At 38.7% G+C, this 24,286-nt stretch overlaps 1 protein-coding gene across 4 annotated transcripts in view; it reads left to right on the forward strand.

Moving 5' to 3' along the window:
* The window catches only part of hnf1ba (HNF1 homeobox Ba), a 41,555-nt gene extending 18,692 nt beyond the window's left edge, over positions 1-22,863 (forward strand). For 3 of the 4 annotated variants that reach the window (XM_086080603.1, XM_086080604.1, XM_086080605.1), the window contains 9 exons: positions 2,499-2,698; positions 4,180-4,450; positions 6,043-6,269; positions 15,091-15,245; positions 16,032-16,158; positions 16,285-16,467; positions 16,614-16,732; positions 18,099-18,143; positions 20,601-22,863. In XM_086080603.1, coding sequence (XP_085936729.1) covers positions 2,499-2,698; positions 4,180-4,450; positions 6,043-6,269; positions 15,091-15,245; positions 16,032-16,158; positions 16,285-16,467; positions 16,614-16,732; positions 18,099-18,143; positions 20,601-20,621 — 1,348 coding nt within the window. In that variant the 3' untranslated portion in view covers positions 20,622-22,863. The remainder of the gene's footprint in view (positions 1-2,498; positions 2,699-4,179; positions 4,451-6,042; positions 6,270-15,090; positions 15,246-16,031; positions 16,159-16,284; positions 16,468-16,613; positions 16,733-18,098; positions 18,144-20,600) is intronic. The other variant, XM_086080606.1, reaches the window with a different exon arrangement.
* The last annotated feature ends 1,423 nt before the right edge of the window (positions 22,864-24,286 follow it).

Raw genomic sequence — 24,286 nt, forward strand, 5'->3', positions numbered from 1 at the left:
ACTTTGAAAGCTTCGGCATGCTTATGACATGTTTTATTTAGTACAAATTATTATTTATTAGGTCAATAATAATCATTTTTAATAATTATAACAGTAGTAAAATATTTCCCCCTCGTAATGACAACATAAAGGAAATCTAAGGGACTTAAAAAAAAAAAAAAGTAAAAGTCCTATATACATCGACTAACTTGCTAATTAATACGAATACTGATGATGATAATAATAATAATAATAAGCATAACAAAAGGGAAGTTGAAGACAGTGTTGGGGTAAAAAAAAAAAAACTACAGTAGGCCTATACAGTAAATGGCATTTAGTCTTAAAACAACTAGTATCACTAGTACTGTAGCTACTACGACTACTAATAAGAATATTTTCTACTTTCCACCTCACTAGGGTAAAAAAAAGAAGTTGAAGAGTTAGAAAATAATACGGCCTCATGCTACTTCCAGGCCTACTGCTGTTGCTGCTGCTGTTAGTAGCCTACTAGTGGAAGAATAATTTACGATATTAGAAAAAAGTCCACGACTGCTACTGTTATTAATACTACTGCTACCACTACTGCTTGTTATTACTAATACTAGTACTTGTACTACAACATCTAATAAAATGAGAATAATTTGTACTTTTCACCTCAAAATGATAAAAAAAAGAAGTTAAGAAAAAGTGTGAATCAAAAACTCTACATATATATACTGCTATTATTGCTACAAAAAAAAAGACTAATATATACTTTCTACCTAGCAAGGATCACAAAATGGAAAATGTTACGAAAAAAATATGAATACTACTGTACACGAAGTACAACTGCTACTATACTACGATTAATAATAACATTAAAATGATAATAATTTCAGCTTTCTACCTCTCAATGATAATGAAACAAGTTGAATGGAAAATGAGGAAATAATAATGACGTACAGGCCTTACTTACCACCACGAAATGATAGCCACGGAGAAATGTTACAAAAAGGTGAACAGTAACGATATTAGCCCATTAAAAAGATTAATAATAGTTATATATATATTTATTTAAAAATAACCCACAGGAGTAAATTGAATTCCCCTCGAGTGTATGGAGCCGAAAGAGAAAATAATCCGAGCAGCAGCAACTCCAAACCACGTGGAGCCAGCGAGTGAGCCGGGGACTTCTTATTAATTTTATTCTATAAATCATCAACTGGAAGATACACAGTGTCGCGATTAGGCTTCAATGGACATCAGGTTATTCATTGTCAAAAAAAAAAAAAAGTTATAAAGTAACATCTCTCACACTTCCACATGCGGGCCTCCACATTCTCAAAACAAACACACACGCGTGCGTGTTGTTTTTTCTCCGTTAATAACTGATGAAAAAGTGTCAGACAAGTGACGTAATGTATATTTTGTCCAATTAATTTAATTGTTTTAATTACATGACTCATTGTCTTTATTGAAATGTTTTATGTTGGGCATTGCCCGTTCACAAAATGGCTGACACCCTGTATTGAAAAGTCCATTTCAAACTCTATCGTGATTATACTTACTGTATTACATATTTGTAACGACGATTAGTCAAAGTGATGCATTTTCTTGACATTCTCAACGCAGATTCTTAATGGCGTTTTATGGGAAATTTCAGGTGTTTTTCAATCTGATGCTACTCTGTAAAGTCCAAAGTTTTCCATGCAGCACTTGAACGCACCTTTTGAAAATATTTACAGCAGCTTGTTCACGCTGCAGTGATAGAGTGGCCTCATTTTTTTTGTTTTGTTATATAGCTCCTCCAAACAGGTCACGGGGACGTTGTTGTGATCTTAGTAATAAAAACTATGGATACCAAAAGTGTATTATGATAAACAGCTGTGGAGAAATCAATGTTTCTCTGATTTGTTGGAGTCAAACGTGCGTTTTTGTGTGTGTGGGTGTCTTTTAGATCATTGGTTGTCAAACTTTTTTGAGCAAGTTCCACCTACCTTAAGAGTTGGCTCTCAAAGTGCCACTATAACGACCAACATTAAAATACAGCAGTGTAATAGGCCTAAAGCAACTACTATTCATTAATGGAGGGTTGCTTAACTTAGCATGGCGCCGCCAGGTTTTTAAAACACTGGGGGAAACCCTGTGATTTATTTTTTTCATAAGACAAATATAATGACATTCAAACATCACCCACCCCCCAAAATTGGTTGGAAAGTTAAAGGAATATTAAAGGACAAAATATTTTCTATATGTATTAAATGTTGCTGTAATTCAATGAGGAACCAACAGAGAAGTTATCGGCCAATTAATCGGAATATCGGAATTTTATTCTGCCAGTCTGCCTTGGCCTAAAAAAAAAATCCGTATGGTCAACCCCTACTATTAAAAACAACTAAACTGTACTTGAACAGTGATTCATTTGCGTACCACTAGAGGGCGCCCACGTCCCACCAGCGGTCCCCATACGAGCCAAAAAATGAGTGTGTCGTTTTCATGTTGTTGCTGTCGTTGAGCTGAACGTGTTTTTTTGTGTGTAGGGAGGATCCATGGCGGGCCGCCCGCATGATCAAAGGTTACATGCAGCAGCACAACATCCCGCAGAGGGAGGTGGTGGACATCACGGGCCTCAACCAGTCGCACCTGTCGCAGCACCTCAACAAGGGCACGCCCATGAAGACCCAGAAGCGCGCTGCACTCTACACCTGGTACGTGCGCAAGCAGCGGGAGATCCTCAGACGTAAGTCACCAGACAAATGGATTGAGTAAAATGCAAATAAATAAATAAACTTCATTCGCACAGTCACACAGTCACAGTTATTATATATTCCATAGATTTACTATTATTTGTTATGAATATAAATTGTATTATTTTATTGTCAATTTTAACATATATATATATATATATTATTATTATTATCTATAAACCATGTTGCGACTTTTACTTCCTCTAGAAACTCAATTTTGATCATCTTCTCCGTTATGCTATTAGAATAATATTTTAAATTGATTTTATCATTATTTACTTCTTGTATTTATTTTTAATTTGATAATTTTTAATTATCTTGAATTCAATTAAATGTTTGTTATTATTAGTTTGTTCATATTTATTTATAACACAAATATTTTCAATATTAATAGATAATTTTCTCATTATTAAAAAAAATCTTACAATCTTATAAAATTATCTTATTTCTTAGAAGTGTATTTATTATAGTTGTATTCATTTTATTAATTGTATTCTTATTATTACTGCTATTATATTGTTTAAAAATATTTAACACTACTAAAATGGATTAGTTATGATATTTCAATCAATAATTATATAATTGCTTATAATCTTATTTTTTGTTAAAAAAATTTATTTTAATGTACATGTGTATTTTTTTATTTGCATTATTATGAATTATTTTCTTTTTAGTTTTAGTACTAATAATATATTTGATTTCATAAAAAATATTTCCACTTAAAAAAGTAATCTAATTAATAATGCATATATTTATTTAATATATTTCTATTTCTTTACTGTTTGTTTTATTTCTATAGTGTGCAAACCTCTTGGGCCACTATTTGCCTTTGGTGTTTTCTCAGCAGACCACTCTAAACTGTTTGGTCAAAAATAACCCAACTATGGGTCAACAATGGACCGATCCTCTACTTGGGTCAATTTGACCCAACTTTGAGTCAAGAAAATGGGTCTTTTAGTAGAAAACAACTTATAAATATTGGTCAGATCCTTTACTTGGGTCAAAAAAATGGGGTCATTTTGTATAAAACAACCCCGAAAGTTGGGTCAAATTGACCCATAAAGTGAATTGGTAAATTAAAAAAAAATCTATAATTGAGTTACTTTTAGAGCAAATATGCAATACAATTGACCTATACTGCAATACTGTATACAACATTTCTATAACATTTAGCGAGAATCTGGATTATTTCCTTTATGACATGCACCCTCTTGGCTGTCCTCCATGAAACAGGAAGTGGCTCACTGCTAACTGCTAACTGCTAACTGCTAACGTGCAAAATGTGGCTCAATGGCACGCCCCTTAATAGCACCCAATGCTGTTATACGTCAAAGGTTAACCAGCCCTGCTCCAGTGTGTTGTTGTCATGTTATTGGATTGTCTTGGAGTGTTCCTTGAGTGTCTTAGCAAACATTGCGCAAAGCCATCCCAGCCGTCATAACGAGCGCGCGTGTGCTTCTGCTTATTTCCGCAGAGTTCAACCAGGCTGTTCAATGTTCTGGCAGCAATATGACAGACAAAGGCAATCAGGATCCGGTCTTCTTTTTCCCAGAGTTCAACCCGTCCGGGCAAAGCATGGGTCAGCCCGGCGGCGACGAGGTCGGCGGCGAGCCTTCCTCCAAGAAAATGAGACGTAATCGTTTCAAATGGGGGCCCGCCTCGCAACAGATTCTCTACCAGGCCTACGAGAGGCAGAAGAACCCCAGCAAGGAGGAGCGGGAGGCGCTGGTAGAGGAATGCAACAGGTTGGTACCAGCGATATGCATTTTTTGAGGCGGCTACCGATACTGGTTTTTATCAGAAAAAAAAAAATAGATTTTTCAAAAAATATGTATAATGCATAAAATTATCCCCTCCGCCCTATTCCTAACTTTCGCTATGATTTACTCTCCTTTGAATGACAAGTCATACATTTTCGTTTTAATTCTACGCATTAACCTTTTCTTTTATATATTATTATCTTGTGTTATTTTCACAAGTCTTGGGACTTACTGGGCTAACCTGGGACCTCGGAGATTTACTTTGTGCCATGACATGTTGAAATGTGTGTTAAGACAAAAAAAAAATCCTTTGAATTCTGAGGAAGAAAAAAAATTTGAATCATTGAAATATCAACTTTAAATATAACTTGAAAGGAAAAAATAATAAATAAATAAAATAAAAAATAAGAATGTGAAATAAGAATATAATATAATCATATAATAGCAACTGAAAAAACAGTAAGAACAAATACCGACTGTTACTGTGCGTTTTGGCCTCTCGGGGGCAGTGTGGTGCCATACATCAATGGTGTACACACTTAAAGTGAGCACAGAAGAAAGTTACAATTGAAATCTATTAAAATAACTAGTTTTTCACACATTGGAAATAATTTGTGCCTTTGCCTAGTGTTATTTTACCTGTGGATATGTGTTCCCACAGCATTTGTGTGTGAATATTCGTTATTTGAAGGAAAAACACTCCCGAAGTCGATGCTAACTTCCAGGTTAGCATTTGAAGGGTATCCACCCTTCGCTTTTAGCATTAGCGCTAGGCTAGCGATGTTTTAAAAACAAAACATGTTTTGTATTTAAATATACAGTGGATGTTGTTCTTACTGTCGTGTGTTTAGTTTTACAGTTAACTCCAACTGCGGTGTCACTAAACAGCTTAAAAGACGCTTGAGAAACGACAGAATAACCAGAATAACATGCGCTACACACTTCCTAGTTGCTAAGGTTACGCAAGCAAAATGTTGCATTCAGGGTACTTTCACAGCGTCGGAAATTTCGGTTTTCTTCCATCATAACGTTGGCCCAATTGGCCGATTGTTTTGGCAGATGTTTAAAGGGCAATAATCGGCCGATTAATCGGTCGGGCCCTTATCACTTATGGAATTCAGCCCCAGAATACAGTTTGTATGTCTGTCAGGAGTTGACCCTCAAAAAAGTCTCCCTAGCCAGACACCCTGCGGAGGAAAGATATTTCGGCTTTTTCTACCCGGGATATTGTTCTTTCAGTCACGACCCACAGCTTGTGACCATAGTTGAGGGTAGGAATGTAGATCCACATTCAAGTTTTTGCCTTGGCAACAGCCAAAGCTGCATTCCGATTGGCCAGCCGGAACCCGTCTGCTGCTTCTGGAGTCCTACAGGCCCAAAAGGCCCGATTGGACTCCTTCAAATTAAGCACGTTGCGCAATCATGGACTGTCCCCATATTTCCAAACCGCAGCTTGCTTTTAAATGAAGTCAGCCCACTCTCGTTCTCAAGGTCATAGGTGACCCTTTCCGGCTGTCTACTATATGTACAGATGCAAATATTTCGACCCTTCATAATCAATGTGGATATTCCCTTAGAGCCGAGTGCATCCAGAGGGGCGTGTCGCCATCCAAAGCTCAGGGCCTGGGCTCCAACCTGGTGACGGAGGTGCGCGTGTACAACTGGTTTGCCAACCGACGCAAGGAGGAGGCGTTCAGGCAAAAGCTGGCCATGGACGCCTACAGCACGCCGACCACGCACAGCATCAACCCGCTGCTGTCCCACGGCTCGCCGCACCATCCACAGACCAGCGCTTCACCCCCAAGTAAGATGATAATTATAGTTAAAAAAAAAATGGATGGGTCATTTACTAATTGGCTAAATACTCATTTACTGCTAACTGCCTCCTTTAAAACATACAGCTGTGGCTAGAATAAACAGAACGTTTAGTTATTATTACACATAACTCTGTATTAAATATGAAATTATAATAATATGGTAGAATTGCTCCTTTTTCATAGGTCATGCTGCACCTTGTTGCTAGGCAGAATTTGTAGGTCAGATAATTCAAGTCATTGTTTCCAGGACAACTCTGGGGCAGGTGGACTTTGATGACACACACCGCAGAAAAAGGTCAGGGATAGGTCAATAAATAATAAATGTAGGAGTTTTGAAAATAAATATCATTATTGACGGCATTTATAAAATAATAATTGTGCAATTATCAAAATACCAATGAATAAATTAAATAAAAAAAAATATAAAGAAGTAAATTTGATAAAATAAATCTAATTAAACATTTGTAACAAGAGCTCACATTAAATAACAATTAAAGTAGAATGACAAAAACACAAATATTAATTAATATTCAATAATTATAGAAATAAATATTAATATAATTCAAAAATAAAATAAATAAAATAAAATAATAAAATAAAGATATTTAAACATGATTAAAATGCATGTTAGAATAATTTATTTATTTATTTAAGTATCTAAAAGTAATTGTAATGTAAATAAAAAAAACAACTAGAATAAAATAAATAATAAATTATATATATATTGAATAAAAAAAATGAAAGCATAAATACATAAATAAATGCATTAAAAAAGTAATAATAAAAATGAATGAAAATAAATACAACTAAAGAAAATTAGAACTATACGGATAGTTTATTCGTCTGCAGTACGTCGTATTAAATAGAATCATCAAACTCATAACAATAAATTACAAACATGAATACAAAATAAATAAAACGCATAATTGAACTTTGTGATCATGTGACAAGATTATTTATCCACACTACGTTAAAAGAAAGTCATAAAAAGAGTTGTATACATAGATGCAAAAACTAAATAAAAAAGAACTATAAGGATAATGTGACAAGTTTCCGCAGTATTCTATATAAAAAAAAAATATTTTTTTAAATTAAAAACGAGAGATGAGACATGCAAACCCATAAAGTACAGTATATATATAGAATATTGAAATTGTTAAAATTGCTGTAGGCAGGTCCGAGAGCTGTTGTTTGACGAGGCCGCATGCGTTGATGCGATCAGAGAGCGAAAGAAAGACAGACGAGTGATCAATGAGCGTGAGTGAGTGGAACTGAGCAAATGCCATTGTCATTCGGCTCTTTGACAACACACTGAGAACAATCCGCATTGTACCTGCAATCTCCACTCCAAAGTCAGCGCGCCGGCCCGAGAGGACACAAAGGGCGGCCGTCCCGATGACGGGCTCGGGGTCGGCCCGGGGTCAGCGGGGTGGTTTCGGGGAGGGGCCGGCGGCGGCGGGGCGCCGCCCCACCGCGACGCCACTTCCGCGTTTGGTCGCGAGGAAAGGCGGTCGCCGTACCGCCGTGACCATTTCACCCCGACGCTGGTGTTTGCCTTGCGAGTGATTGGTGTTGACAAAGTCTACCTGGCGTGTATACGACATAACAACATAGCTGATAGCTTTATCCGCCGCGCCATCACTCAGCCGCCATAAAAGTGGCGGCGAGCGGCCTATTGTGTCCACTCGTGTCCGTACACGAGGGAAAACAAACTGTTTGCCTTGGCTTTGCTCTTTTACCTTTTGATAAACCACTCGCTGCGTTGTCTATTTGCCTTCTTTTCTTGTTGTTGGGCGGAGCGATATGGCCTGGAAAGAAAATCCCACACATTTTTTTCCACAAAAATTCTATTTTCAATTTGAATCGATTTGACTTCAAACAAAACACAAAGGCAAATGATATGATTCAAATCAGATTCCATTGAAAGAAAATAAATGCAGTAATCATTATTTTTAATCATTATTTCATGTCAGGAAAAGCCTACTTGAACAGCTGAACTTTATTTGGGGTTAATTAGCGGCACTTTAAATGATGGCAGGTGTGTGCTGACTACCATGTGATTGTAATTGGTTAATTCTGAACCAGGCCACATGCTTAGTTTAAGAGGGTGTGCACACTTGTGCAACCACTTTATCTCAGTTGTTCATTTCTACTTCCCCTCTCGAAAAGATCATTTGCAAAGGTCATGGTAACGGTGGAATAAGTTTTGAATTGATTTATCTTGACCTCGTGTTTTGTTATATCACAAAAAACCTTTTGGGGGTGTGAAGACTTTTTATATCCATAATTTTGGACATGCAACAGTCTTGAACCTTTGTTTTTTTTTTGCTCATTATATTGCAACCCACAATCAATCCCAAATGACCCCCCCCCCCCAAAAAAAAAAAATCAGTGATGTTTTCAGTAACTTTACCTCTCCAATAGATGCTAAAATGGTGGCTAGTTCCAGACTAAATGTTTACACTTACGTTTCCTTTTTTTTTCTTTTCGTTTTACGTGTAGTAGGATGTTGCTAACGTCCACCCTGTCACAGTGAAACATCAAATGATACACTACACAGTCAGCTGCTTGTTAACTGAATCTTGTTGCTTGGTGAAGGTCCATTTTGTGCTTTTTAAATACTAACATTAGCCAAAAATATCCACCCTGTCATCATCCATTATAATAATATTGAACATTTTGCACGTCCGTACTTTCAAGGGGTAACTGTCCCGTTATATATATATATATATTAAAAAAAAAAGATTTTGCTATGTGAAGGTCCACCATGTGCTCTCTAAATGCTAACATTAGCCAAAAATATCCAGCCTGTCTTTGTCCATTCTAGTAATATTGAGCATTGTACACATGTCTATACTGTCATGGGGTAACTGCCACCTTACTACCAGCACTTTGTCTTTCTTCAATAGATGCTGAAATGTCGGCTAGTTCGAGTAAATATTTACACTTATATTATGCTTTCATTTTTTTTTAACCCAAAACATATTACATGTGTAGTTGGGTGTTGCTTAACATGTCCACCCTGTCACAGGGAAACATCAAATGATAAACTACGCAGCTTGTTAACTGAATCTTCTTGCTAAGTGAAAGTCCACCATGAGCTCTTTAAATACTAAATTAGCCAAAAATATCCACCCTGTCATTGTCCATCCTGTCAGCAAGGTCACAAATTTCATTATTTGCATGTAAATGGTCTGCTTGCAATGAATTTATATTAAAAAAAAAAAAAGATAATAAAAAAGGGTGTGAGTTTGACCTATAAGTATTTCTAAAAGTATATTATGTATATAATGCATATAAATTCCCTGGAAAATTTAAATTTATTCTTGAATGAAACGCGGCAGTCTCAAAGGTGATATTGACTGGCCATCCTTAGGTTGTTGCGTTGGCCGGGCTCACCTGACCAGGCGTTGACCTCCACGTTGGGCCCGGCTCTCAGCTGGCCGCTTACAAGGTGTCCTGCTGGCGTCCCTCCGACGGCATCAGCTGTTTTTCAGTGTCGGGCCATAATGTCCCGGCGGGGTGTCTCATTGCGTTGCTGGGGCACGGCCTGTATTATGCATGCTTAATGGACAATTAAAATCCTTTGCTACTACATCTCCCAGGCCTTTGATAAGGGGCTGCTTGGACTATACCCTTCCTCGGCAGGGGTCCCCATTGTTTGCTGTATTAGAAGACTGCACTGACTGCAAACTAGGTTCATTTATCTCTGCTGGTCCCTCAAGGAGTGGGGGTCACATTTTACACCCCCCTCCATCCTTTTACCTTTATGGGCTGCAAAGGCTGGTTGCAGACTTGGAGCAGCAGGAGCTGTCCACTGCGGTATTGGCCCTTTTTGGCCCAGACAGGACTGATGAGCCCCGAGAAGAGGGTGAGAGATGCTAATCCACGCCCTCCCCCCGCTTCGCTCCCCGTCCCTCCCCACTCTCTCTCCTTCCTTCGCCGCACCTTCACTCGCGCCCGAGAGTTCACCGGTGGGTCGGATCAAAGAATTCCCTTCTCGCTTTGCGAGTTTTCATTGATTCCGATGGCTCCGCCGAGCAATCAGATCAGATCATTTGGACTTTTCCAGGGGTCATTTTGGCTCGATTTGAACTACGTACACGAGACAGATGGACGAGGCTAAATTGCCAAACATTTGAGTTTTCAGTATTGTATGTGGCAGCACACTGACGTCATAAAACCTAATACTCAATCACAATATAGTATATATATTAGGGCTGTGCAATTAATTGAAATTCAATTACACTCCACAATTACAACATTTGCATAATCGGGAAAAAAGATGACTAATACAAATTTTGGAGTTGTTTAAATTTATACATTTGCACCTTTATAAAATTTTAAAATAACTAATTTAATACATTTAGTTTCATCCAAAAGGAACTTGCATAATAGTGTTTCAAAGAATATTAATTGTCTTAATATTTTTTTACGATGTTGTTTTTACCCCAAAATAAATGATCGTCTTAATCGTGATTTAAATTATTACCAAAATAATTGTGATGAATATTTTCTCTCTCTCTAAAATTTTGCCCCCACAGCTAATTTTACTTAGCAACATGACATTTGGTAGTCATGTCAATCATGCATGGACGTACAAAAAAGTCTCAAGAAGACATGCCCAAAAAAGACACAGGAAGTCTGCCGTTTGCCAAGTCACTATTTTTTAAGTCATTATGGCCGTTTGTAGGGGTCCTTCAAAAACAAGCTACTACAGATTTTCTGTAGTATTGGATGGACGTCATTAGGTAATGAAGAAATACTTGTTTTTTTCATTGTGTAGGCCTAGCTTGGCGGCGAAGTTTGATGACTCAATAAAACACAAACTTAGTCATAACTTAGCTGATTTTTTTCTGGAAAATTCAGTCCCCAAAATGTTTACAATTGCAAACCTGATTTTGGGCAAAAAAATAAATGAAAAATGGGAATTTCATCTCAAAGCCATAAGGTCAAGCAGGCCTCTAGATAATCGCTATGCTAAGACAACACAACATGAGGACCATTAAGCTTCAAAACGTCAAATCCAAAGACAAACCAGTCATTTAACTGTGATTCATTGTCCCCGAGCGCCCGTCCTCCAGTTTGTCCGACTTCATATTGTCTGGCGCGGACATACTGGAGGAGGCCCCCGCAACACTCGGCCGGGCCTTGTAAACATGGCCGTGGGACAATAAAGCACTCCATTGGACCGCTGACCCCGGCTCGGCACACAATGGAAGGTCGCTCATAAAAGGGCAGTTATCTGGACCTCTTAAAGCATCAGGATGCCATTCAGGTCCGCTTTGTTCAGGGACGGTCATAACTCCAACTGCTGGGAGGCAACTTGAGAGACAGATTCTGCAAGTACACTTGACAAGTTTCAGTCAAAAATTGCTTTTTCCCTCCGGGAATTGGCCATGTCACGATCACAACAATAAACGCTTTCCCATGACTTCACATCGTACTTCCGGGTGGCACAAGACGGAGCTTCCCACTTGTAAACAAACCATGTCATCTAACCAAGGAAGAGCCACTCTTAATCCGCAGTAGTCGGACACCTGGAAGTACCTATAAACATTAACAGCACAAATTCAAATTCAACCAATCCCCGGTGTATTAACCTCTCTTGTAATTCCTCCGAGAGCCACGTAGTAGCAAAAAGTGCCTGCCCAACCCCAGGCTGCGCTCATTGTGTCCGGCCCGCATTTTGACAGACCTCCTGGGTCTCGACAGGACGAGCATTCTCTATTCTCAATACAGCTAGCCTGAGGTGGCCCACGGATGCCTCGTCAACCACCAGGTGCTTACATGGCGCTGACTCATTTGGATTCTAAATTTCGAAATCTGGCTTTTCTCAAACTGGTTCTCAAACTTCTAACTAAATATCTAACTACTCCTAATGGCCCAGCCCATGTAACAATTTTTTGTGGCCCTTGAGCGCAAACAGTTGTCCAACTATAATACATTTTTATTTCAATCAAATAAATGTTTAATCAGGTCATGAATATTTAGGTTGATTGAGAGATTTTGAATTGCTCCTAAGGGGGAAAAAAAAAAAAGTTTGCAAACCCCTGTTCGACAGTGTTTGGTTGCTAAGTTGAGAGCAAATGAAGTGAAGTGAGCGTGTTTGTGGAGATTCACACCTCACCGTGAACACCCCCCAAAAAACAAGATGGATGACTTAATTAACCTCAGTCAACACAATTAGCAGTTAGTGCACAGTTGGGCAAATATTGCATCAGGACATGCAAAGTACACGCTCAATGCACGTGGCTCCTCAGACACAATACTGTATGGATATCATGTACCTGTACTACACAATTACAAACTAAACACATGTATTCAAAATTAGTGGTGGCAAAAGTACTCATACTCTGTACTTAATCAAATAGAAATAGAGAGTCGTGTGCAGACAAAGACTGTGGCAAAAATAGAAGTACTAATTCAACTTCTCTACTTGCGTAAAAGTAAACAAGTGCAGACTATGAAGCTTGTGCTTTTATGCTATTAAAACAACATGTTCTCTTGGAGTGAAATGTATTGATATCTTAAAAAAAAATCTACTGCGAACAGTTGCTATGTTAATTAAGACCTAAGAACAGATTGTGATATGTATGATGGATGAAGATTTTACATCACAGCCTGTTATTGACAATTCTGTCAAAAGACAATTGATAAAATGCTAACATGCTAACAGCCGCTAGGCTAGCATCGCTGCCACCCAGCCCGCTGTGTGTGCGCGTGTTTGTGTTAGCGGTTGGATGACTTCAAATTTCTTTAAGTCAACACTAATTTGAGTCGACTAGCTGCTGTTGACGTTATGTAAAGAACTATAGTTAAAAATAAATCATAGTAGGAGGGAATGCTTTATAGAATTCATTTACAATGAACAGTTCATACAGCAAATTTACACAGAACATCCATGTTAGAATGCAAGAGCATAAATATAGGCTGGTAAAAACGGCAAAATATTTTTGTCAGAAGTGCTTTTCGTTTGGATGGTGACGGCAATATCCACAAACCAACATCCTCAATGTCCTTGTTAACTAATTAAGTCAACTCGTCTGTACAACCACTAGTGTGTGTTTGTGTGTGTTTGGTAGGTAGGTAAGTAGGGTGTTCCGCTGTCACACCTGGGTCATGGACAGAGAGGAAGATGGGAGATCTGGAGCGCAAACATTGTCTGTGTGACTGTGTGTGTGCGCGTGTGTGGATAAGAATGTGTTTGACATTGCTTGTAATTGTGTAATGTTGACTCTGTTGATATCACAGCGAGGGCCTTGCATCGGCAAACAGTCGACTGTCAGTCAGTGTCGTCGCCTAGCATTCCACAGCATTTAGCTTAGCTTAGCCTAGCTTAGCTTATGGCAGTGAGAGGAAGAGTCCATGTTGTCGCACGGCCTTGGCCGAACAAGGTAGATAGCAGAGACCACGGGGGCAATGTGTTTGTTTGCTCTGTGTTAGCGGGATAGCTGGCGCGATGTAACGTTCTTATGCTGACATTCGAAACAAAACCTGTTGTTTTTAAAAGTGCCTTTATTATTCAGCTGGTCTACGCTAGTATACAAGAATCACTCAGAATTAACTTTCTTGTTAAATTGAGTCATAAAATTAACAGCATGGAAGCTAATATTATATATATATTTTTTTTTCTTTTTTTTTTTTTTCTTCTTTCTTAAGAGCTCAGTATTGTTCATTCGGAAATGTCATCATCATTGCTCTTTTTTTTTTTTTTTTTTAATATATATATATATATATATATATATATATATATATATATACATATACATATATATATATATATATATATATATATATATATATATATATATATATACACATATATATATTTTTTTTGTGTGTGTGGATGAGTATGTGTATGTGCGTGCGTGCGTGCGTGCGTGCGTGCGTGTATTTGTTAGCTCACCAGAAAACCTATTAGAAAAAAAATCTCATACCGTTCACCTAAACCGAACACCAGGAGACCCGAGGGGACCGAAGAAAACCAAGGAAGGTGAAATCCAGCACCGACCAGACACCCCCCCCCAGAACTCCTCCCCAGCCCAAGAAACATCCAGACCCCAACAAATCCAAAAAACATAAAATCAGGGAGGCCTCAAGAGACCAAAGGAGAGACCGAGAAAAGGAAGGAAGGACAGACGAAGCCGCGTGAGATCCGCAGACACCAGCCTCCACCGATTCAATAACCTGAGGAGGAAACAGATTGTGTCTGAGTTTCGGTAGATGCTGGTGTGGTGGATCTGGCATGCATGAAAATCTCCACCAAAGAGGGGAGCCGTCGACCCCCGCCGGAACAGAGCAAGCGCAACACCTCAGGGCCCCCCAGGCCGCGGCAGCGCCAAAGGACGACCCCCGGGCCCCGCCAGGGCCACCGGCCGGAGAGCAAACCCAGGAGCAGGAGCGCCCCCCGCCCCAACACGGCCCGCGCCCCCGGCCCAACGCAGCAGGACGGGGCACTGCAGGCCCACCAGGCACCCCACCGGCCCCCAACCCCCGCTAATATTATATATAATAACCACACGTTAACAAAGGTTGTTTTGCTAACGTACAATATCAGTTATTTTCACCTTTTTAATTGGTGGTTTACATGAGTCAGTCTAGATTAGCATAGGCATTAGCAAGCTAGCCAACACTTGACATTTGTGTTGCTTCCAATACCATAGGCTCCTACAAACTTGCTCTTTTTGTGTTACTTTTTTCCTAATAATAACATTGAAGGAAAATGTTCTGTTGTTTAGAGTAATTGTTAAGTAAACATAGTCACGACTGTGTGCTTATGTAAGTTTTATTTTCTGTGCATTTTAGTGCGGTACAGCCAAGGCCCCGGCGAAGTGACGTCGTCCACTAGCATTAGCCACCACGCTAGCAGCGGCATGTCCACCAGTCAATCGGTGCTCCAGCAGGTGTCTCCGGGGGGACTGGACCCCAGCCACAGTCTGCTGTCACCCGACGCCAAGATGGTGAGTGAACGCATCTGGGTGGGGCCCCTCCCCCACCCTCAACACCGCGGCCCTCAGATTAGATAAGAGCCGCTCCGCGTTTTAGCACAATTAGCACATTATGCTGCCAAGTTGGTCCCTCGGTGGACAAAGAAACATTCTGTCCTCATCGATTAAACGCCACGCCGACGGATTTTTTTATAGGTTTTCCAGTCTCCACTGTGCCCTGTTCAAATATTTGCTTTTTGACAAGGAAATGTTAGAAAGATGCAACACTGCTCTCAACAATACAAGTGGACATTTCAGATTTTTAGAAGGGACATTTAAAGGACATGTTATTTAGTTTCAGATAATTTATTTTTTGGGGGGGCAGGGAGGCTTTGGCGTACCGGTAATAGTGTTAGTAGTAAGTGTTAGCAGATGCTGACGTTAGCGATCTAGCAAGGCTACCTTGTCTCAGTGTCTCCAGCTGACAGAAGACAAATATGCAAATCTTCAGATATTTTTAGCGTAAATGTTTTTTTTAAACGCCCTTTGTTCGTTATCGCTGTTTGATTTTGTGAATGTGTGCTTGTTTTATGTTACCCAAGCATACATACACACCCTTTTATAGAAGAATTTGAACTTGTGTACACTCAGCGGACACATTTAAATGCATCACAATAGATTTTCTAAAATATTTTTTGTACTGTATTTTTTGGGGTACATATTTGAACGTTTTTTTCCCTCTCCTTTTGCTAAAGTACAAGAAATTATGTGACTCTAATTTTTTTTGGTGGAAGTAATAATGGTCCCGTTTGGTTTCAGATTTCAGGTTCGGGCGGCGGTCTTCCTCCAGTGAGCACGCTGACCAACATACACAGTTCGCACCTCAGCCACCAGCAGACGCAAAACCTCATCATGCCGCTTTCTGGAGTCATGGCCATCGCTCAAAGTAAAAAAATAAATAAAAAATGGACACCAAAACTGCAACCATAGCATTACTTGAAATCTGACTAGTTCAAGTCCTCAGGCTGACTTACTTTTGAAGCCCTAACCGGCGGCGCGCTTTTGTCCTCAGGTTTAAACACGTCGCAGTCTCAGTCGGTGCCGGTGATCAACAGCGTGGCAGGTAGCCTGGCGGCCCTGCAGCCGGTCCAGTTCTCGCAGCAGCTTCACAGTCCTCACCAGCACAGCCTCATGCAGCAGTCGCCCAGTCACATGAGCCAGCAGCCCTTCATGGCCGCCGTCACGCACTCGCACAGTCAGTAGCAACATTTCTCTTCATTTAGCTACACAATGTACACTGGTGCCTTGAGATACGTCAAAACTATGTTCATAACTCAAAACTTTTTTTTTTTTAAATCTCCATTCATTCTAAATGGAAGCTTTTTTCCCATCTGCCTACAGTGTACTCTCATAAGCAGGAGCCGCCGCAATATTCGCACCCGTCGCGCTTCCCGTCGGCCATGGTGGTGACGGACGCCAACAGCATCGGCACACTAAGCTCCATGTCGGCCAGCAAGACGGTCAGTCCGAACGCCAAAAATGGCTCTTGTGTGCATACGCTATACTTCCTGTGCCTCCTCCGCACTTCCTGTCATCCCGCTTACCTCATGATCATGTCTTTATTAGTGTTTGCATAGCGATTGCATTGTTTTAAATCACAAAAAGACAATATTGGCAGTGCATTTCTATGCCACTAAAATCTACCAGCACAATCATTAACATACTAACATCACGCCACCATTTTTTTTTTGCAAAAATTCTGCTTTTTTATGAGGAAGCTTTGCAGAGGGCTTGGTTGTGGGCCAAGGAAGAACTTTTCTACTTTATTTTTTAGAAATACAGGTCAGCGAAAATTAAGAGATCAAAAAACATTGGACATTTTGGGGTATTTCGACCATTTTTCTTTTTGTTTTGTTTTGTTTTGTTTGCCATAAATGCTCTGAATAACAATGTGTGTTTTAGGAATTTGTGAGTTATTGTATAATAACAGTTTTATTATAAGATAAATGATCACTTAATTTTTCCTGATCTGTGTATATGTCTATTATTATAACTTTTTTCAATAATAGATTGATAGACTGGGTTGTCATCAATTGTGCCAGTTATTTTTATGTTTTGAAGACAATATTACATATAAGAACAAATATATTAAGATATGTTCTTTCAAATTTAATATATAATACACAGATACATTGATTTATTCATTTATTTTTTATTTTCTATGATTTTTTTGTCCACGTACTAGTTATTTTCTTGAGAGACACATTAAAATATATATATATATATTTGTATTTTATAAAGATAACTTTAAAAAATATATATGAATTTATTCTTTTTGTGTTTAAAAAAAAAGTCTTAGTTGTTTTTAATAAAATATGTTTGAAGATAATTATATATTACATTTTTTTAAACATGTTTTTTAACTAATCTATGCATTTAAAAATTATATACTGTCCTATGTCAAAACTATTCGACTACTATGTTTAAAAATATTTTATAATAATTTCTCACTTACTCACTGTGCTTATTAATTTACATTTTCCCTAATTTCTCTGTGACTAACACATGAATCAACATTTTTAAATGATTATTTTTAAAGTTACTAACTTCAAATGTTTATTTTATTAATAGAGAAATAAGCAGAATTAAAATAAAACATGTTTAAATTTATTTTCTTTTTTTTTGCATAACATTTCCCCTAATTTCCCATTGATTAACTCACGCATCTTCATGAGTACACACACACACACACACACACACACACACACACACACACACACACACACACACACACACACACACACACACACACACACACACACACACACACACACAGTGTTTTCCTCTGATGGCGTGTTGACTTGTTGACTTCCTGTCACACATTAGGATGCTCCGGTAAACAAGATGGTGCAACTCGGGGGTCTCTCCTGGGTAAATACTTTGCTTTATTAGTCCAGTAAATGCACACACACATGCACACACACAAATAATACTCCTCCGTCCGTCCATTTCCTGTCCAATCTGCGTCTCGTTCCTTGGAGCTGAACGCGCGTTGATTGATGGCGTGAGGAAATGAGGCTCTTAATCCAACTTCTCAAGCTTGGTGTCATGCTACAGTAGATAGCGAGGCGCACATGGGGGAGGCTTAGCATTGGCCGCTTCTTTTTTTCTCAATTCAGTGCATTTCAGTGCTTTGAACAAATCGGAACTTGTCGAATTACATTTTCTGAACACCTTGTAAACATAAAAATTGTCTGAAATAAATAAAGTGGATAAACATTTATCATCACTTTTACTTTTAGTGAAGACTCTTGATGGTTTACAGTGAGGGCGAGGAGACAGGGGCCATTTTCTGACCTTGATCTTAAATTTTTAAATTGGTGTTTCTCGCCTTCGTTTTCGGCTCTGTGAAAAAAAACGGCAAAGCGTATTATTGTCTTGCGTTAACAACTCGAGGCAATAACAAGCCTCCTTTATTTTTTTTCTCCACAAAAATAGATTTTTACAGGGGTGTGTAGACTTTTTATATCCATTGTAAACATGCGTAATCTCTTTCAAAAATAAAAAAAATACACTAATGAGTCCGATACCAAATTGATAGTCTGGTGTTTTCAACTGCACTACTTCCTCGTCCGCCTGCGGTCGAAGGATGTCGTCAGTGCGTTCACACGCTCAATTTCCCACGCTGAGCTAGGCCGAGCGCTGATGGCTCCACACCGCGTGACAGATGGGACGGGAGGGCAAAGGAAAGAAGCGTTAGTCCAGTGCTTACCGTCCTAAAGATGCTCCATTAGATGCTCCTAATTTGACCCTTTTAAATGAACGGTGTAAATGGACATTCTCTTGATTTCATCAGAAATGAAGTACCTGGCAGTTTATTTAAAATTTTTAGTGATGGAAAAGGAAATGAATAAATATATATATATATATAAATGAAATCAAAACTATTTTTAATTATAAAAAAATTTAAAAGAAAAATTGAATAGATAGTTCTCTTACTTTTTTATTATTGTGAATTGTCATATAAGAATAATTGACATGATTTTTTAAATTGGTTTTTAATAAAAAATTTGAAAAGAAAAATTGAATAAATCGTTCTCACCGTTTTATTGCTGTAAATTGCTATATAATAAGAATCATTGAAATTGAGACAAATAATTAGGAATTAAAAAATACCAATTAAAAACATTTAACTTTATGCAAATAATTTTGATACAGAACAAAACTAAATAATTTGAATTAGGAAAACCCCTCATCATAGTTTCCTCTTACTTTTAATGATTTTTTAAAATATATTTAAATTGAAGGAAATAATAGAAAATCATTAAAATTGTATTAATAAAATGTAATGTCTTAAGTAATAATAAGTAGAATAGAAAGTAAAAAGTAAACTAAAAACTACAAATAATTTTCAAAAATACGTTTTATGATTGTAAAATAAAATTCATGAATAACTTATATTAAAATTGAAGTAACTTGACTTGACAAAAATGTCTGTAATAAAATGTAAAGTTGCAAACGTTTTCACCAAATAATTTTCAAAAATGCGTCTTCTTACTTTTCATGATTTCATTTTTTTTTAATTACACAAATAATGAATATAGTCATCTTTAGAAATAAATCAATTTGTTGCGAAGTAATAAAAGTGTAACCATTTTAATCACTTTCAAATCATTGACATGCTGTAATAAAACGATATAAACCTAATTATGACAAAACATAATAACATTTTCAAATTCAACACAATATAGGGTACTATCTATTTATAAGGCATGGATGTAATTGAAATAACGGAGTGCATTCAAGTACTTCTTGTCATTTATTTAAGTAACAATTAGCTGACTGGCCCTCCCAAGTATTTCCTTATCAGGGCTTTCTAACTGGGCCCACCTTCTTCTCACGACACTTTTTTTTTTTTTTTAACAACACTCCCTGTTTACCCACAAAGCCTCCATTATTGCACCTGACGCTGACCACTCCGCCCTGCGGGTCACCTTGTTATCAGCTGTTTGCGCTGCCAGCCAGGTCCAAATAAATTCCACAAACAATCCCAAACAGGCTTCATCTATTTGGCCAGGTGTGTGGCAAAAGTACTCACACTCTGTACTCAAGAAGAAGTAAATGAAGAAGAAGAAGAATTAAAAACATTTACTATTCTTGCACTAGCTTTACTTTTAAAGCAATATAAAAATGGAAAACTAATGGATTGCTTTTTTTTGGTGGGTAAATGGTTAGCACATCCGCCAGTTCTGAGATAAAATTTTAATCCATGTTCCAGCCTTTCTGTGTTCCATATTTCTTTCCATGAAGCCATTTTGTGCCCCCGAGCCTCATCTTGTAAACCGTTGCCCTACTTCTTGTCTCACGTCTGCTGTTTTTCTTCCACAGTGTCCTCTTCAAGCGTGGTGAGAGCGTGTGCACCTGACCTCCCCGCTGCCCGGCAACCCCAGTGCATTTTTTTCCTCTTATTTTTTCCCCCCCACCCGACCCGCTTGCCCGTCACCGTGGCGACGGATGACAAATCGGGTGGGCCGAAGCAAAACCAAGGCGGTGAGGACCACGCGGCAGCCACGTCCGAGTGGACCGGAATGCCTGCCAGGCGAGGATCGGGGCCTCAGTGGCGCTGTCAAGTGATCAAGCAGGACGTACGATTGGTTAGCGCAGCGTAAACTTTTACACTGTGATGTCACACGTACTTCCGGGTGGCAGAAGATGGATATTTTAAGTGGGAAACAAATCCGTCTCTGTCATCTGATCAAAACAGAGGAACATGAATTTGAAAGAACTGAGGAAATGACTTAAATTACGATTTTGGCCTTCCTATAAAAGTATATAAAACGAGGCTTCAAAATCGTAAAACTCTGAATACGCTCAAACCCCAGCTAGCAACTGAACTTTGTCTATCATCTTTCAATGCCTACACATTCTTATATCTTTGAGCTGCGAAAATATATCCGCTTAAATATAACCCATCGCAACGACAAGGCGCTCTAAAGTGGCCACGCCCGCACACAGCTCCTATGCACGTGCTGGCCGTCACGTCTGCACGTCCGACTTTTTACTTTTCGCTTTGCTCTTCAGCATTCCCTTTATCACGTGTGTGCACTTATAGCAGACAACGAGGCGCTCTAAGGTGACCAGTGGACTATCACAAGGGAAAATGTATTTGTCGCAATTGTGGCGGATAGTGGCTAATTTGAAAAAACTCACTCGGGTTCTTATATATTTGGTACGACGGCGTATTAGGGCCACGTATATTTATTTTCTTTTTCTTTTTTTTACAGGGCAAGGGCAATATTTTGAGAAAAAAAACTCGTAAATTTGCGACTTTATAAAGTGGCAGACTTGCGAGAGAGAAACATTCAGAAACTTACACATCGACTTAGCTACTTGTACAAAAAAAATACCAAAATGTAAATAATAATTCTGGAAACATAAATGTACAAGTAAATATACATTTTAACAAATTAACTTAAATGCTTGATCCTCCAATTACTACCTCCTTATTTGAAAACCCGATCGAAAAGTATCGGCACAATCAGTTTTTTTTTTCGCACACATTTGCTACTTTATAAAAATGTACGAGTTTTTTTTTCTCAGAATATTGCCCTCGCCCTCTAAAAGAAATATATTTATACGTGGCCCTAATAATCTGTCGTAATTTGTTAGGTTTTGTTAAGACATCCACTCCAAATAAAACCCTACTCACAGCAAGTTTTTGTCGTTTTCCGTTGAGGTCAACGGTAGCCGCTCACTTTCTGCTACCTGGAAGTACCCTGGCGCCTTGTTGTTTACAAACATGACGAAAAGGTCCATTCACTTGCCAAGCCCACTTTTTTGTCCAAAGTGACCACACGAGGAAAACGAATCATGCCTTTGGACTGCGTGACAATCCCGACGCTTGCTGATCTGGCGCACTGCCGCCACCAAAAAAGTCTTCCTGTTTGGCGCTCACTTGTGTGTGTGTGTGTGTGTGTGTGTGTGTGTATATACTGTGATTTTTTTTCTGTTTGTTTGTTTGTTTGTTTGTTTGACAATCTTCAGAGGACTATGCAAAGTTTCAGTGCAGGAAGATGAGACAATTATAAGTATATAGACGAGGTGTGAAAATAGGACTGCGGTCTCGTTTCTTCCTTGCCACACCGCATACTGTATGCACTACGTAAGTGACAGCATCAACAACGCACACAAGCGTGTATTTTTATTTTTTTATTTTTTGCTGAACGCTGCCTGCAGGAAGAAAAAAAAAAGAGGCCAAAGTAGACAAGAATTTTCTCCTCATCATCCATGTTTTGGTATGAATATTGTTGATGATAAACTTGGACCGCCCCCAGTTTGAGAAGCAACCACTCCTTTCGCGTTGTGACAGCAGCTCAATGGAATCCAGTGGAGTGGGGGGTGGGGTGAAAGGGGGGGGCGTCCCCACACCCAACAGTATTAGACATTCCCATGGAAACATTAGGTCATGATGTTGGTAGCGCCGTGACGCTTTCTTGACTGTTATGAGGTGCATGTGCTTACTGCCGTCCAATCCAGGGGGCGCTCAACATACCCACATTATGTGCGTGCGTGCGTGCGTGTGATTTTCTTCTCCTCTTAATGTATTATTTTTGTATAAAATGGAAATCAATCTTAAATCATTATTTATACGTGCTGAGGAAATGTTGATATTTTGAGTAAAAGTTTTTCAAAGTGAACATTAAAGCGTGCTTGTTATTTTGTTTGACCATGCTGACCTTTTGAATTTGAATGCTTTATTATTATTTGTTTTTTATTTTTATTATTTTGATTTTAATTTAGTTGAGAGTGAGACATTTTATTATGCAGTGGTTTTTTTTATTGTTTATATTAACAGTTTTGTATTTTTTTACTTTCTATTCAAGTTTCTTTTTTTCATTATTTTTCCATTACGGACAAAATGGCCTTTTCTAAGCAAACTGGCAGACTTTCTGTGCATTTTCAAGTATGACTTTAATGGGTCTACTTAGAAAAAACATGACCACCAAATGTCATGTTTTTCAGTTCATCTGCATTTAGGGGCTGGATTTTTTCTTTCTAAATACCACGAATAATAATAAACCCCTTCCGCATCATTGAGAAAACTAAAGAAATTGCTTAAATTATAATTTTTAGCCATCGTATCAGTCGAAAAGAAGACATTCCGTGAGGTAAACTACCTGGAGGGGTACCAGTTGTTTAAAAACATTATGAAAGTGTTTATAGTAGACTGATGACGGCTGTTAAATTATGACTTGTAGTTTCCGTAATTACATTGTGTGCAAAGCATGGCGGCAAACTTTGATGACTCGCCCTAAACCCCTCCTCAAATGTGGTTGTAGTTATTAGTGCAACTTGTATCTCCCCGCAGTGTGTCCTCGTATCCCCACGTTGACCTGAAGCCCGGTGTCCCGCTGGGTTCAGTCTTGTAATCCCCTGATGTTGCTCAATTTGCTTTTCAATGACTCCTTTGATTTTCACACCCAGGAAGCCTGCAAAGATCTGAGCAAGCCCCTTTTTTGTAACCTTTTTTCTCCTGGCTACAAAGGGGCCCTGAAGCATCTGTTTTCATGTATTAGAGAGAGAGAGAGAGAGAGAGAGAGAGAGAGAGAGAGAGAGAGAGAGAGAGAGAGAGAGAGAGAGAGAGAGAGAGAGAGAGAGAGAAATAGATGGATAGATAGATAGATAGATGGATAGATGGATAGATGGATAGATAGATGGATAATCTTGTTATCTGGCGAGATAGACAGATTGCTAACTAGCTAGCGAACTAGCTAGCTAGGGATCTGTCTAATGCTGCATTCAAGGAAAGTAGGAAGTCAGACTTCTCCAACCTCATACCACAAAGTGTGCACTGGAATGACCCTTTGAACTCGGAGATCTGAGTGTCAAAATCGGGGGGGGGGGGGGGTAATTTGACCAGCTTCAATATGACATCACTCAACAATTGTGAAGCCACGTAGAGTCTCAGACTGTGAAAATTGTGCTTGCAGAAGTTTTTGTGTGGAAGCACAAGTCGTGTCAGGAAATGTGGTTTGCTGTTATACACCTACCACCATTTTAAGCATACATGTTTA

Source organism: Leptonotus elevatus, chromosome 7 (genome assembly GCF_054856555.1).
Source record: "Leptonotus elevatus isolate MCC_2025b chromosome 7, RoL_Lele_1.0, whole genome shotgun sequence".
Taxonomy (NCBI): domain Eukaryota; kingdom Metazoa; phylum Chordata; class Actinopteri; order Syngnathiformes; family Syngnathidae; genus Leptonotus; species Leptonotus elevatus.